Raw genomic sequence first — 16,240 nt, 5'->3', positions numbered from 1 at the left:
CCTTTGAAGATCTCTCCATTCAGGCCAATGAGACAGCCAGATTTGTAAAGAAATAATTAGAACATGAGGCAGTAAGTGTTCTATGAGAAATGTGTACCAGAAGTATGATGGTTAATTCTGTGTGCCAACTTGACTTGACCAAGGAGTGTCCAGATATTTGGTTAAATGTCACTTCTGAGTGTTTCTGTGAGTGTGTTTCTGGATATAAATACCATTTGAATCTGTTCACTTAGTGAAGCACATTGCCCTCTCCAATGTGGGTGGACCTCATCCAATTCACTAAAGGGCTGAATAGAACAAAGAGTGAATAAGAATTAGTTTTTTTCTGCCTGACTGTCTTTGAACTGGGACGTTGGACTTCTCCTGCCTTCAGATTTGGACTCAGACTGAAACTTACATTATTGGCTTTCCTGGATCTGGCTTTCTCAGCCTCCATGATCATGTGAGCCAATTCCTTATAATAAATAATTTATTTATATAATATAACATATTCAGTTTGTCTAGAGAACCATAACTACTACAAGGACTAATGGAAAGGATGGAGGAGAGCTTAACTTGGCCTCAAGGGTGGAGGGGATGCTGAAGATTCCATAGAGATAGTGTCATCTGAGCAAAGTCTTGAGAATTCCTAAGAGAATTCTGAACTAGCAAAGGGTATTGAACTAGCAAAGGCCTCAACCTGCCTTTGGAAAAGAAGTTAGCTTAACAAAGGTAAAGCCCAGTCTCTCTAGGAGTTTTCACTCATTCCCAGTTAGTAGAATCCTGATTAGTGGATGGTACTTGGGTCAATATATTCTGATGGCTTCCTCTTTAAACTCAACTCTATAATTTTAAACCTTTCTCTTTGTATTCAGGCATGTTATACTTTGCCATACTCAGAACTTTTGACTCCCTGTAAACAGCTTTACAGTTTGTATTCAGTCAAAATTTCTATTGCTTTTAACATTTGATCATGAAATTTGAAAATGCCGTTACTTTGCTGGATTTGGAATTGTTGGAGAAAAAACTTGCTTTTCAGGAAAATACGTATGCATTAGACAGAAATCTAGTTTAAGTGATATATGTAAAAAGCCAGAATGTTAATTTCTCTAATGAAAACCTGAAAAATATCAGGAGGCTGAGGGGGGAGGATCACATGAGCCAAGGAATTTCAGGCCAACCTGGGCAATATAACAAGATCCTGTCTCTATAAAAAAGTTTTAAAGATTAAAAATTGGCCAGGCATAGTGAAGCATGCCTGTGGTCCTAGCTACTTGGAAGGCTGAGGCGGGAGGATCACCTGAGCTCTGGAGGTCGAGGTTGCAGTTAGCTATGATCACACCACTGCACTCCAGCCTGGGTGACAGAGAGAGATCTTATCTCAAAAAATAAAACCAGAAAAATAAATGGAATAGATTAGGGGACTATAGCAGACACTGTCAGTGCCCTGGCTTATCACCTCATCCACACTCACCATTCAGGTGCATTTTTGCTCCAGCTTCATATCTCAAGCATCTATCATCCTGCCCGAGGCTTTCTCTGGTCACAGAGTATGCCCTGCCTGAAGGGGCAGGACATAATTGCTAGGGAATTAACAACTCTAGGAGCAGCCAATCAATAGAGTAGAGAGTTGGTAGATGAATACCCCAGCTTCTTCCCCACTTGGGTGAAACAATTCTGAGACCTGTTCTATAAAGTCTCTAAGTTCCCTAGGGGAACTGAGTCTCAGTTGTCCACAATTGCTCATTATTACATACTCAATTAGCTTCTTTCTCTTCCTTGTGTCATTTCTCTACTCCTCTATCAACACTTTCTAAAATTAGAAAACTTGCCGTTTCAAATAAACCTTTTACACCCAAATCCTTTTCTCAGGGTCTGATTTTAGAGAAACTTAAACAGAAATGTAAAATTTCTTTGAGAAGACTCATTGAAGTTCTTTATTAGATATTCATTCATTCATTTGGGTTCCCTTATGTGCAGGCTCTGTGGTAAAGGTCTAGGGATCATGAAGATAAATGAGAGAATGTTCCCATCCTGAAGGGGCACAAAGCCTGCTCAGGCAGTTAGGCAGGTAAGCCACTAATTACAGTGTGATAAGGGCTCCAATAGAAGTACGCACAGGATGACAGCATATTATTCAATTTTGCTTTGGGGGAAAACCTGAAACTTGTAAATATTTCTCCACAGAGGAATCAAGAACCCTCTTTCCAAAAGCACAGAACATTTTGCAGGAGATAAATGATGTCTGAGCAGAGTCTTGAATTATAGGTATAATGATTACAGATAGATAAAGAGGCTGAGAGAAGTAGGGCATTCTAGACAAAAGGAACCTGGGCAAAGGTAGAAAGAGAACACTGCATGTGGGAGACCATGCTGGACAGAACCTGGAGGGTAAAGATACAGCTTGAATCTAGAAAAAGAGGCAGGTGGTCCATAAAGGACCTTGCAAATCTTGCTCAGTAGTAATGGTGAGCCACTGAAGGACTCAAAAGAAGAGTAACTACTTTTTTTTTTTTTTTTTGCATGGCCCAGAGTTCAACATTAGCCATTACAATTCAATTGTCTGGTTAATCCACTACTATTAAAACCTTCAGAATGTTAGCCACTGAATCCTGCTTCCCTACGCAGAGGCATTATCTGCAATTGTGTGTGAAAAATATTCATAATCTTTCAGAAAAATTGGGCCAATGAGCTTATAATCTTGAATAAAGATATTAGTCTTTAGTGAAAATAATTGTTAAAATGGCTACATTTCTGTCAGGTAGACTATGAAAACAAATATTAACTTGTGATTTGTGTTATCTATCAGTATACGTTTTTAAAGAACATTTTAAAGTACTTCATATTAAATGAATAGTAATGACCTACAGCAAAAACAAAATCTTCCAGCCTTTATTCTGTATTAATACTAGAGACTTTCTCCATCCTACAGGCCCATGTCAACACCTTCACTTACCCAAGTATTCAGTTCCATAGTAAGAATACATCAGGGGGAATGGTTTCCTCTTCTTTATGGCATACTGCTTCCCAGAATCCAGAATTGCCTGGCAAATTGATTTGATCTGTGCTGGAGTCAGCACCTGAATAAGGAAATAAAGAAGCAGAAGTCAAAGCAGGATCTTTTTTCTTAGACACTGAATTTTCTTGCTTAAGAAGTCTAGCATCATATCCACAGAATCCTGTACTATATGTAAATAAACTTAGTCAACAACAATTTATTCTTTTTTACCACTGATTCTTCCTTTGTTGTCAAGTTTATCTACCCTCTTTAGAAAACTTGCTGTTTCGATGGGAAACACACACCTTTACTGCTACAAGTTGCTATAAAATACAAAGACTACATTTTGGCTATTATATCATTAATCCTTGTCACAGGAACAAGGATTTGCTCAGAAAAGAACAAACAGCAGTCCTAACTGATTATGCTTAACAAAGCTGTTACTCCTGGTATATGATGTAGGATCTGGCCCAAACAATGGACCTTCAATTTGTGTTATTTAGACTGTGCTTATAAAGACTGTAGTTATAAAGCCATGATTCTGTGATAAGCTGAAGTATGATGGACTCACTCTAGGCATTTGTACTACCTGAATGAAACCCAAGTCTAATGGTGTCAAGACAAAATAACTTCTAACATCAAAATGACTCTGAATAGAGAATGGCTAAAATGTAATGACTTAGAGTTTTCCATATTTTATTCAACCTGTCCACAGTCGGTTTTAGGACACAGAGAATAACAGGCTCTGAAGCCTTCAAAGCATCATTGCATTTATTAATATTCTGCTCAGGTTAGCCATGTGTTTTGCATCCTGCCCTTCCTGTGACAAATTAGATGTTCCCATTGGCACACTCCCTTTATGACAGTGGCATTTGCTCTGGTGCACAGCACTTACTACCTGTTGTGTTAGATCTCTTTCTCTTTCACTAGACTATTAGTTGTTTGGGAGCAAACACTGTGACTTCATAATTTTGGTATCCTTGGTGCCTAACATAGAATCTGGGGGGGGGTACTTCACAACTGATGAGTGGGTGAGTAAGTGCCAGGCTATCTGGTATGAAAATTAGAGCCCTCCCTCCCTTCCCTCTTGATTCCTTTCCTCCCTCACTCTCTCCTTCCCTCCCCTCCACAATTGTTTCTTAAGAACCTACTACATTCCAGGCCAGATTATTCTAGATGCTGGAGATATGACAGTGAGCAAAATAGACAGGACTTGTGCTCTCATGAAGCCAATCTTCCCAAAAGTAGACCTACACAGGAAACGTACTGGTCAGAATAACAAAAACCAAAAATCACTGAAGTTTAGTCTGATTGAATGAATCTGGGATCAATGAAAAGTCTGTTGGATTTTGGCCTCTCTCCTAAAACTGACACATTTAATTTTCCTAACCAATATCCAGAATTAGACCAGCCAATACCTTTTGAAGTAAGCTTCTAACGATTTAATTCATAAATTGCTCCTCTGATTTACCTGACATTAGAAGGAAGAAATATTATCCAGGTTTTGGTTTCCCCAAATCTAGCATTTAATTTGAAAAAATAATTACTTCACGAGGAAGCCATTAATTAATTAATTAATTATGCCAACTATCATTTATTAAGCCACTATTCCAGTAAGGTCCCACACTAGGTATTGTGAAGAAATTTGAGAAACCATGAGACATATTTTTTCCCTACAGTGAAGTTACCATCTAGCACTGGAGATGAGATATAGACAAGAGTCTACAATAGAGCAACTAAAGCTCATGAGCTTAGCGATGGAAAGAAACAGTAATGCAGAGTAGGTAAGATAGTCTTGGCTTCAGTAAGACTACTTTCTTCTCTTTTCTTTTTCTGTTTGCTGAAATAATGATGTCATGGCTTTCAACTTAAATTTCCCTTTTATTAATCACTCTCTCTGTCTCTTAGGTTTACTCCTCCTGTCTAACATTCCTGTTAGATCTTCCTATGCAGCATCCCCATTGTCCTATCATATCAGCCCCAAGTCTTCTTTCCTTAGCTTAATAGTAAATTTCTCCTAAATGACTGAATATGCCCATTCAAATTGCTACCATAATTTTCATTTGCTATTGAAAACATTTACTCTTTGTGCCTTTATCAGTGCCAACGGATCTTAAGTTTAGTCTTATACTACTTAAAACCTTGCATCATCATTTGTCTCAAATCAACCCCTCTTTCTCAGAAAACTGCTAAAAGTCCTGAAGGGCATGCACTTAATAGGACTCTATCCTGATTGAATCTCATAGTCTTCCGGGAATATATCTGGCGTGGCTTGATATTGATTTTGAATTCATATGACAGAGGCAGTTTTTGTGGTAGGAAACAGTGACTGAATTTTCAGGGATATATTCATTTGCATTACTAAAATTTTTCCTATTTGACTTTCATGCCTATAACTGAAAATTGGCTTATTATTTCCTCAGCTGAACATTTATTCATATGTTGTGTGTGTATCTGTGTACATGTATATTTGCCTGCTTATTTTTTAACCCAGAAAAAAAATCAACTTATGCTATATGTGGTGCCCTTCCCCTTTCTTTCTACCCCTAATCTACAACTTAGAATAGGGAATGAGTTTATAAAATATTATTTCAAAACCTCCCATGGTCATGCATCATGTCTGGGTGGTTTCCTTTTATCTCTCAGAAACACTGTGAAAAACAAAGAGAAACCGGTGCTTGTTTGGCTGGATAGAGACCAGTTATACATGCAGTTCTTTATCTCTGGGAACAGACAAGACCTACCCTTCAGTTTAGTGATAAGCAAATAAAAACTAAAAACAGAGCTGATTAAAAGCCTGTGTGAGGGGAACACTGAGGAAGAGTATTTTTCGCCCCCCAACAAACAGTACAGAAAGAAGAAGGGAGTTGAGATTCTGGAGTAAGGGCTTGAGCTTGTTCTCTTGTGTGTCTGTTTTGTCAAAGATCCCTCCACTGCTGCTCCTAGTACACAGCAGCACATGCATGAGCACACCCACTGCTCCAAGAAGATGGCCACTGTGCTTTTGAGACACTTTGGGATCCTGGGAATGAGGGAGCAGCATGTCCAGTGGGGGAACAAAAATGACTAGGAATGGCAGAGGGGGCTCCCTGGCCATCAGGCCTTCACCAGAACAAGCCCAAATTATTCTCTCTCCTGTATTTGTTGCCCTTAAGACCAATGCATTTGTTGATATTTTGGATGGAATAGATTCTTTTCTTTTTACATTGAATTAAAACAAATTAAGATATCTCAAATCTGAGGTGGTTTGGTTTAAACTGTTTAGCTTAACTGATTCCCTTTGCTGACCTTGTGAGATATTCCTATTGGTTTGGCCTCTAAGTATGAAGAGACAAGAGAGCAATAAAACTCATGCTATATTTCTTGGCCCTGCCTGAAAGTCATGCTATGACTGAACTACTTCCATGCAGAGGAGAGATGACTTTCTTTTAAAAAGTGAATAAAAAGGACCGAACCACAGAATACTGGTCTCACCACAGACTCCTTCCCAAGGCAAGAGTCCTACCCACAGCTCCTCTGAAGTGGCAGTCTTTCCTAGCTATATTTCTTTTTCTAGGCATCAAACACCTCCTGCCCCTCCCCCATCAGCATTGACTGAATATGTAAATAACAGCAACTAAATCTTGGGTGTGCCAGTGTCCTAAAGCATGTTATTCCAATCAAATTCCTCTTCTTAGCAATTTGAAATACATGTTCAAAAATTAAAAATGAAGTTGTCAGCAATTGTAGGTGCTGCTGAAGACAGGTCAGGAATGGGCCCACGCATAAGCTGAGGTTAACAGGGAGTAAGCAGGGGCTGTGAAGGAGAAAAACAAAATAAACCACCCAGCGGTGAGAGTGAAAGGAGACTGGAGCAGATATGCTAAGAGAAACAATGATACCAAGAGAGAAAGTTAGAGAAAAGTAGCTGGTCCTTATAGCTCCCTCTTCCTAACAGTTTAGGGCTACTCCCTTTAGGGCTACCTGCCAATTTTCCATACAATACCCACCCCCATACTCCTGCTTTTCTCTTTAGTCATTTGAGAGTCTCAGTTTCTTACAAAAAGAGTCTTACTAGAATATACACAAATATAAAGTCAACCCTTTCATTTATCACTTCATTCCTCACATAAACAAATCAGCTTTGCTACCTACCATGCTAGATCCTTTCAGCCAAAATAACAAGGATACCTGTATCTAAGGTGCGTGATAAGGTGCAGGGTAAGACTCTCTGGGCATGGGGCCAGGCATCAGGATCTTTTTTAAGCTCCCAAGTGGATTACAAAGAGTAGTCAAGGTTGAGAACCACTGCCATAAAATACTGAGTGAATGCAAAACTAGTTTTAAAAACAAAGTAATATAATGGATAAGCACAGAAAATAAAATTAAAGAAAAAAGTAATAATAATAGAATGTAATACAATATAATCATACTAATGACGAAGAGGAGGACTAAAGGGAAAACAAGTAAAAAAAACTCCAAGGTATAAAGAAATGTCTTTGGTCTGAGTCATGGAGGACTCAAAATTATCTGTCCAGCCTTAAATTATCTGTCCTCATACTTCTGTCAATAACCCATTTGAGACCTCTGATATCTAAGAGGTATCTGCTCCTCAAAGTGTGGTCCATGGACTAGCAGCAAGAGCATCACATAGGAGCCTGATAGAAATTCAAATTCCAAGGCCCCAGCCCAGACCCAGTGAATTAGAAACTGACTTTTACTTATTTTAATCTAAAATTTTACTTTAAGTTCTGGGACACCTGTACAGAATGTGCAGGTTTGTTACATAGGTATATGTGTGCCATGGTGGTTTGCTGTACCTACTGACCTGTCTTCTAAGTTCCCTTCCCATGCCCCCCCATCCCTCAACAGGACCTGGTATATGTTGTTCCTCTCCCTGTGTCCATGTGTTCTCATTGTTCAACTCTCACTTATGAGTGAGAACATACAGTGTTTGGTTTTCTGTTCCTGTGTTAGTTTGCTGAGGATGATGGCTTCCAGCTTGATCCATGTCCCTGCAAAGAACATGATTTCATTCCTTTTTATGGCTGCATAGTATTCCATGGTATATATGTACCACATTTTCTTTATCCAGTTTATCATTGATAAGCATTTGGTTTGGTTCCATGACTTTGCAATTGTAAATAGTGCTGCAATAAACATACATGTGCATGTGTCTTTATAGAATAATTTATATTTCTTTGGGTATATACCCAGTAATGGGATTTCTGGCCAAATGGTATTTCTGGTTCTAGATACTTGAGGAATCACCAAACTGTCTTATACAACGGTTGAACTGATTTACAATCCTACCTACAGTGTCAAAGCATTCCTATTTCTCCACATCCTCTCCAGTATCTACTGTTTCCTGACTTTTTAATAATTGCCATTCTGACTGGCATGAAATGGTATCTCATTGTGGTTTTGATTTGCATTTGTCTAATGATCAGTGATGTTGAGCTTTATTTTTGTATGTTTTTTGGCCATGTAAATGTCTTCTTTTGAGAAGTGTCTGTTCAAATATTTGCCCACTTTTTTAGTTTTTTTTTTTTTGGTTGTAAATTTGTTTCAGTTCCTTGTAAATTCTAGATATTAGACCTTTGTCAGATGGGTAGATTGCAAAAATTTTATCCCACTCTATAGGTTGCCTGTTCACCCTAATGATAGTTTCTGTTGCTGTGCAGAAGCTCTTTAGTTTAATTAGATCCCATTTGTCAATTCTGGCTTTTGCTGCAATTGCTTTTGGCATTTTCATCATGAAGTCTTTGCCCATGCCTATGTCCTGAATGGTATTGCCTAGGTTTTCTTCTAGGGTTTTTATGGTTTGGGGTTTTACATTTAAGTCTTTAATCCATCTTGAGTTAATTGTTTTATAAGGTGTAAGGAAGGGGCACCATTTCAGTTTTCTGCATATGGCTAGCCAAGAAACTAAATTTTATAAAGATTACCAGGTGGTATGCATATGCGTATTAAAGTTTGAGAAGCACTGGATTAAGAAATATTAGCTATAAATTCTTTAAATTTCCCAATATTAGGTTAGGTCCTGACAATACTGTATATCTAAATTATGCAAATCTGCCTTTCCACAGATTTTTTTATCCTAACTATGACTATCATGGCTTTGGTTTCTATATGAAGGAAAGGTTGATTAAAAAAGAAAAGACAAGTTTTTGTAAAACTGCTATTGAAGACACTGCTCACAGTTTTCTAATGCCTCTATATGAAGGCTCAAATGGTAAGCTGCTCTCATAGCCTACCTAACAAACTGAAGTGAGAGTTTGTCTTAGTCTTGAGGGCCAAGAAGCAGAGTTAATTTCTGTGCTTAGCGCAATAACTTTCTTTATTCTAAGGGTTTTGCTATGAACATGTTACCTCCTAAACCTTAATCCATGTTGAATGGTTAATGGTTTCACTGCATTTGTGAATTTTTGTTGTAAGCCATCCCACACATTTTTGGAAGTGAGTAGAGCCTAAGGAAACATTTTTACAATATAAGAAATATGCATCTTAAGGTGACAATGAATTATTAGTGTAGAAGTAGAGTTATAAGGCTGATCTGACAGGCAATCCTCACAGAGTCTGAAACAACTGTAAGGAGATGCTAGACTTCCCACCCTAGGCCTTGCTCAAGTACCACCAACGTTATCATGCATTAGTCCAAAATGCACTGAGTGTCCATCTGCATAGAATGCAGAGTCACTCTGATATCAGAGCAAACACATATGTAACAGAGTAAGAATCTGATATTAACTTAATGTTTTCTCCCAGCAATTTATGTCACCCAATCCTTTGCCTCATCATCCTGTTGATCGCATAGACTTCTGCCTAGAGAAAGAAAGAAGCCTGACTACCAATAAACATCAAAATGTCTTTTTTGTATTTTTTTTTTAAAGTTAGAGCTACTGGAATGAGACAAATGACTTTTGATTCCCATGGACAATAGCTTTAAGGAAAAAAGCTTCCAGGTTATTAGAACATGGATGTTTTTAATACTTAAAGTTGATACCATAAAACAATGGATTTGAAGGATAATTAAACTAAGGATGGAGATACAAACTGTTCAAGGTGGGATGAGTTGACATGGAAAAGAAACCAGAAGTTGAATGTCAGTGTGAGTGTGGTGTTCTTGCTTTCCTACCTCCACCCCATCATGCCAAGCCTTAGGAGCCTTACAACAGGCCTCCAGATAGGTTTGGGGATCTATGGTTTGTTAGGATGTGTGTCTCCCTTTTGCCTGGAACTCAGAAAGATAACAGCCTCAGAGGTGTGTCTCTTGCTTCAGGGTCTGGGACCAGCAAAAGAGATAGCAACACGTGACCTGTCCCAGATGAGACATCAGAAGATGATCCTGAGTTTCCTTTGGGTACCAGAATAGAGTAAAAAACCATCTCATCCCCAAAATTAAATTTATTTTTTAAAATTCCCAGTCCAATTTCTTTCAAATTAAAAAGTTAGGGAAATTGTTTATACAAAATCAATGGTTAAATTTTTACTTCCTGCATATCTCTGGGGTTGTAGTTCACTTGGAACCTACTAGGTTACAAGAAAGAGCCGGGCCTTTCAGGAAATCTTTGTAGCAGATAGAGATTTACTTACTGTATTGACAAGACAGAAACTTGGAGGACGTTCTTCGAGGCAGAACGTCATAAGCACTCTTACAGTGCAGTGACCTCCAGAGAACATCATGAGCAGAGAAGGTGTTGAGCAAGCTTAAAGAGACAAAATAGGGCTAAAGAAAAACTTTCAAGTAGGAAACTTGACAAACAATAATTCATGAGTATTATGTGCAAAGCTTATGCTAGACACTTTGGAGAAACATGGAATCTTAATAATGAAACTAAGTAGACATGCAAACCATTTAAACCATGAAATATTCAGCATTTATTTCAATCCTAAAAGTAGTACCCTATAGGAGTAAAGTGAAGGTAGTAAATATTGAGGGCTTCACTAAGGAAGAGGTATATGAGCTAAGCTTTGAAGGACAAGTAGGAAGTGGGTAAATGAAAGCATGGAGAAGAGAGGATCTTTTTTTTAACCTATTGGATGATGGGGAAAGCCCTGTGTATTGGGGCAATGCTTCAAAAACCTCAATGTGCACACATATCACTTGGGGCTCTTGAATATATATATATATTCTAATTCAGTAGATCTAGAGTGAGGCCAGGATTCTGTTACTAAGAAGCTCCCAGATGATGCTGAGGCTGACACTGCTGGTTCATCAACCACACTTGAAGTAGCAAAGGATTATGAAAATAGAGAGGGTGGTTGCAGCAAAGGATTTTTTTTGGAAAAGGTGAGAAATTAGAGTGAAGGAACTATAGAAATTCACGGCTGGGTGCGGTGGCTCAAGCCTGTAATCGCAGCACTTTGGGAGGCCGAGGCGGGTGGATCACGAGGTCAAGAGATCGAGACCATCCTGGTCAACATGGCAAAACCCCGTCTCTACTAAAAATACAAAAAATTAGCTGGGCACTGTGGCGCGTGCCTGTAATCCCAGCTACTCAGGAGGCTGAGGCAGGAGAATTGCCTGAACCCAGGAGGCGGAGGTTGCGGTGAGCCGAGATGGCGCCATTGCACTCCAGCCTGGGTAACAAGAGCGAAACTCCGTCTCAAAAAAAAGTTCCCAACAATATTCAAGGCAGCAAGAGGAAGAATCAGGCAAAAGTGCTGCACACTATCACTTAAATGACTAGATTACCCAGAAAAGGGACACAGCAATGATGAGAAATTCTCTTCCAATATTCTATATGTAAGACAGACATGTCCATATTTGCATGCTCCACTGAGGAGCTCTTTTAGCCAATGTGGCCAGGTTTGTTATTTTCTTAATTGGTCACCAAATGGGGCATGTGTGCTGCTGCAGAATGAGCAAGTCCCTTCCATCTGGTTTTCCTGATGCTTCCTGACCATTATTAGGCAGAGGCAGGTTGCTCTAGTTGATTATTATCTTCCAGCATTAAAGGGATTCAGCAGGGAATTTCAATTATAAACATTTGGTCCCAGATACCATTTCACAGTTGTTTCTTTTCCCTTCTCATGTGAAGAAACACAAACCCAGAAAACACTAGCAACCAGAAAAGAAAAACAGGTTTTACCCCATTCTTACAGCCTGACTGCTGGCTTTAAAGATTTATTAGAAGTAGCTGGTAACCCAGTCTGCACCAAATGTCACTAGATGATTTTATTCTCTTTCCTCTAAGACACTAAATGTCTCAGAGCACAAGCTTCCTTATCTACAAAAACGGGATTACGTTTGCCTCACCTATCTCCTCAGATGATGAGACTTATGAAAAAGCAGTTCCCAACGTTTGACTGCATACTGCCATCACCTGGGGAGCTTTTAAAAATCCCAATGTCCTGTCCACACTCCACACCGATTACATCAGACTCTCTAGGCTTGGGACCCAGGGATGAGGATCTTTTTTATACTCTCCAGGTTATTACAAGGAGTGTCAAGGTTGAGAACCACTGACATGAAACACTGAATGAATGCAAAAGTGGTTTTTAAAAGCAAAGTAATAATACTAAGATGATGATGATGATGATGATGATGATGAAAAAGAGGAGGGCTAAAGGGAAGATATGGAAAAGACATCCCGAGTATACAGAAATGCCTTTGGTCTGCGTCATGGAGGAGTGGAAGGAGAAGCCTGATGTGTACATGAATGAACATGCTGGGTCAGGCCAGAAGTCTACTAAATGCCATCAAGTGTTTCCAACACAGGCACCAATGCACATTGTGGGAGGCTAATGGGAAAACCACAGAACACAGCAGTGAACTGGACTAGTAATCAAGAGATCAGGGCTTGAGGCTCCTTTGGCACCATACACATGGTTAAGTCAGCAGACCACCATTTCTTCATCTGTAAAATAAAGGGGCTGGACTAGTATCTATTCACTAGGTCATGGCTTCTCAAATGTTAGTGTTCCTAAAAATCATCTAGTGATCTTGCTAAAACACAGCTTCCCAGGCCTCACCCTCAGAGATTTTAACTCAGTAGCTGTGGAATGGGGCCTGAGGTGTTGCATTTCTAACAAGATCTCGGGTGATAGTGATGCTCCTGGCCAGGGAAGCACCTCTTGAATAGCACTGTACTAGGTGACATCTAAGGTCCCTCTAGGCTCCAAGCTCTGTGGTTCTCCAAAGCATTGGAGGAATCTGGTTTTAGAATATAAAAAGGAGAATAGCGTGGTGATAAACAGGGACTTGGGGCTCAGACACACCTGGGTTCCAAGCTTAGCTTCACCACTTTCTAGTAGCATGAATTTGTGAGTTACCTACTCTTTCTAAGCATCATTTTTCTCATTTGTAAAAAGTAGTGATAATAAGATCTACGTCACTGGGTTGCTGTAAGGATTTCACATAAGATACTTAGCACGGTTCCTAGCATAAAGCACGTGCACAATGCATGCAAGCTATAGTGAAAAGGGACAGTCGAAATCTAATAGTGACTGAACTCCATAGGCATTGGAGGTTTGAGCTCAGGATATTTCTCATAAAATAACTATGCTGTTGCCTACTTTCTATACCTCATCTTCCACCCAAGGACCAGGTTATGTCAGCCTGCATTCCTAAATTGTTATAATTTATAATTCATAAACTAGCAATGTTTGGACCTACATGTCTGTATTTACTTTTCTCATATCCACACTTGCAGCCTTCACTGTCCCACTTTTTCCAAAATGACATTGCTTTGCTCTTTCAAAATGTCTCTCAAGTTTATCTGGTTTCTAGATACCAACTAACTGGATAACTTTAGACCAATCATGCAACTTTTATGGATCTCAGTTCCTCATCTGGAAAAATAAGAAGTCAGGCTGAGGGTGGGCTTTAATGTATCTTTCACATATAGCAATTTATGATTAAAGCCTTTATGATATTTGCAAATCTATACACCATACACATATTTGGGCTATAATTCTGTAATGTGAACATGCTGGTATGTTTCAGCAGTTTAATTTCTTAGAGAAAAGGCAGAAAGTCATTCATGGTGAAACTAGAACACAGATGCAACTTGTCCTGTTGTAGGCTTTTTATTTTATCAATATGCCTATTTTCTTATATACTTTCTTCCCAATAGAAAGCTTAAAGGACTAGAACTCTTTGTAGCCTCCTGGCATCAGTAACTTGAATTATCTGCAGTTGTCAGTCTCCTGATGTACCCAAAGAGAACGACAACATTATTAAGGCTGAATGCTTTGTTGACTATTTCACATCAGACCTTTTTCTAAGCCACCGTTAAATGAGTATGTGATTACAGTATTCTCAAACCATGGTTCAAAATGTTCAAGTGCCTGCTGGGTACATGATTATGTATCAGAGAGAATAGAAATATAGGGATGAATAGTTGCTTATTGTCAAATATACAGTAAATGCCCTTCCTATTTTGAAAGGCCTATTCTGAATTTATAGTGGCTTATACTATTAGTTAGCAACATCTCTTTTTCCTTTATTTCTTGCTAACTGAATATCAATTTTACTAGGCTGGCAATTGTGCCTAGCTCTAAGTGACAGTAATTAGCCTTAGACAAACATGGAAATCTCATTGTCCCTTGCCAAGTACTCTGCCTTCCTTGTAGCTAGGGTTGGCTAAGTGGCTTCACTTGATCAATGGAGAAATTTGCAAGAACTTCTTGGAAAGATTTTTGTTTCATAATACATGGAAATAAAATGGACATACATGGCTGTTTTCTCTCTTTCCTGTTTTGGCTGCCTTGAATATATATGTGAGGCATGAAGTAGTAGCAGCCAATTTGCATCCAGAGACAATGACAGCGTGGATGAAAGGCCAACATTCTGAGAATGATGGAGGAAAAAGAAAAATCCTGGGATTTGTGGACATTATTAAACATCTGTACCACAACCAGGACCACCTATATCCAGACTCTTGTTAAAAGAGAAAATTTAATCCCTTTTTTAAAAGTCACTGTTCTTCGGGTTACTTACTGCCAAGCCCACATAAACTGGGCAGCCATAAAGTGCCAACCTAACAACATTGCTATCCTTCACTATCCTGCAAATTTTTGCCCACATGTACCTCTGTTGCTACAGAAACCTCTAACTCTAAAGCTTTTTAAAGTGGGGCTGACTGCCTGAGTCGACAAATTCAAATGCAGTTTCCAATTCTGACTGCACTCACAAGGTTGCAATTGATTTTTCTCATTAAGTGCTATCCTAGAGCCCAGGGACAAAGAGTGGAAAACACTCTTTGCTGCCTTTGACCCAGGTGACCTCCCTATTTCTTCCACTTATCCAGTTTCAGGTCAGGGGCAATGGACACTCTTCAATCCATCACCATGATAGTGGATCTTCAAATCCATAAAGTCACTTTGGGAAGACAAAGAGGAGGCCTGTGGGAGCTTCAGCAAGTGCTATGAAGCAATTATCTTCTTTTCCAGGAAACACTGTCCCTTCCACTCAAGTGACTGCATTATATATTACCAATTCTGTCATCTTAGAGAGCTATTCACAAAGATTGTCCTAGTTGAACAATATCTGAACAATTTGTGACATTTTAAGGCTTAATAGCTCTTTCACCTAGATGCTTTCAACAGAACAAACTGAAAAGATTATCTTTTCCCATGTTTTTTGACATGTGCCTGTAGGATTGATGGATGCACTGAAGGCCATAATTGGGGATGGGAAGGCAGAGATACTTTAAAATTGCTTAGATCTTTCTCCCTTTTTTCTTTAGTACCTTAAAATACACTTTAATAAATGTATTCTTTGGATGTAGGGAAAGCAGTGTGATATAGTGCTGGTTTGGCCATGAATGGTAACTTTTCTGTGTATAATATGAAACCTAAAGCTATGGGATGTGTGGGGGGTCTGGTAACCATGGTTTGAAAATTCAGAACTTCTAGCTTTGTCATAATATAGCCCTGAGTAAGTGTTTTAACCTCTCTGGCTTCTTTGTATTCATCTGCAAAATGAGGTGGCTGACCTAGTAACTTCCCAGATCCTTTCTGGCATGCTGGCTCTATGGCTGAAGAGGGGAGAGAAGGTAAATTGACATCCTTACTCTGTTAAGGGTAAGAAGTTCCCCAAAGTCTCTTCCTTAGATTTGATCTTTGACAAGTTTCAAATGGTCACTGTCAAATGAATGCAGCTGGGGAGCCTTCTGGCCTTAGAATCACTGAGATGAGCAACTAAGATATGTAGTAGGCAAAGCAGGATTTAAAAATCTTGTAAGTTAGTAACTAAGATATTTGTCTTAGACAAAGATTTATTCTATGACAATTATTGAGCGCTGCAATGGTTTACTAGGAGAACATCAGTGAGAA

The 16,240-nt window shown here is 39.0% G+C and overlaps 1 protein-coding gene across 2 annotated transcripts in view; it reads right to left on the bottom strand.

Moving 5' to 3' along the window:
- LANCL3 (LanC like family member 3) overlaps positions 1–16,240 on the bottom strand; it is a 90,324-nt gene that overhangs the window by 19,838 nt on the left and 54,246 nt on the right. For both annotated transcript variants that reach the window (XM_003735713.5, XM_017968683.4), the window contains exon 2: positions 2,936–3,059. In XM_003735713.5, coding sequence (XP_003735761.2) covers positions 2,936–3,059 — 124 coding nt within the window. The remainder of the gene's footprint in view (positions 1–2,935; positions 3,060–16,240) is intronic.

Source organism: Callithrix jacchus, chromosome X (genome assembly GCF_049354715.1).
Source record: "Callithrix jacchus isolate 240 chromosome X, calJac240_pri, whole genome shotgun sequence".
In the NCBI taxonomy this organism is placed as follows: domain Eukaryota; kingdom Metazoa; phylum Chordata; class Mammalia; order Primates; family Cebidae; genus Callithrix; species Callithrix jacchus.
Note: the sequence above shows the minus strand (reverse complement) of the source record. Positions and strands in the feature narration are given on the sequence as shown.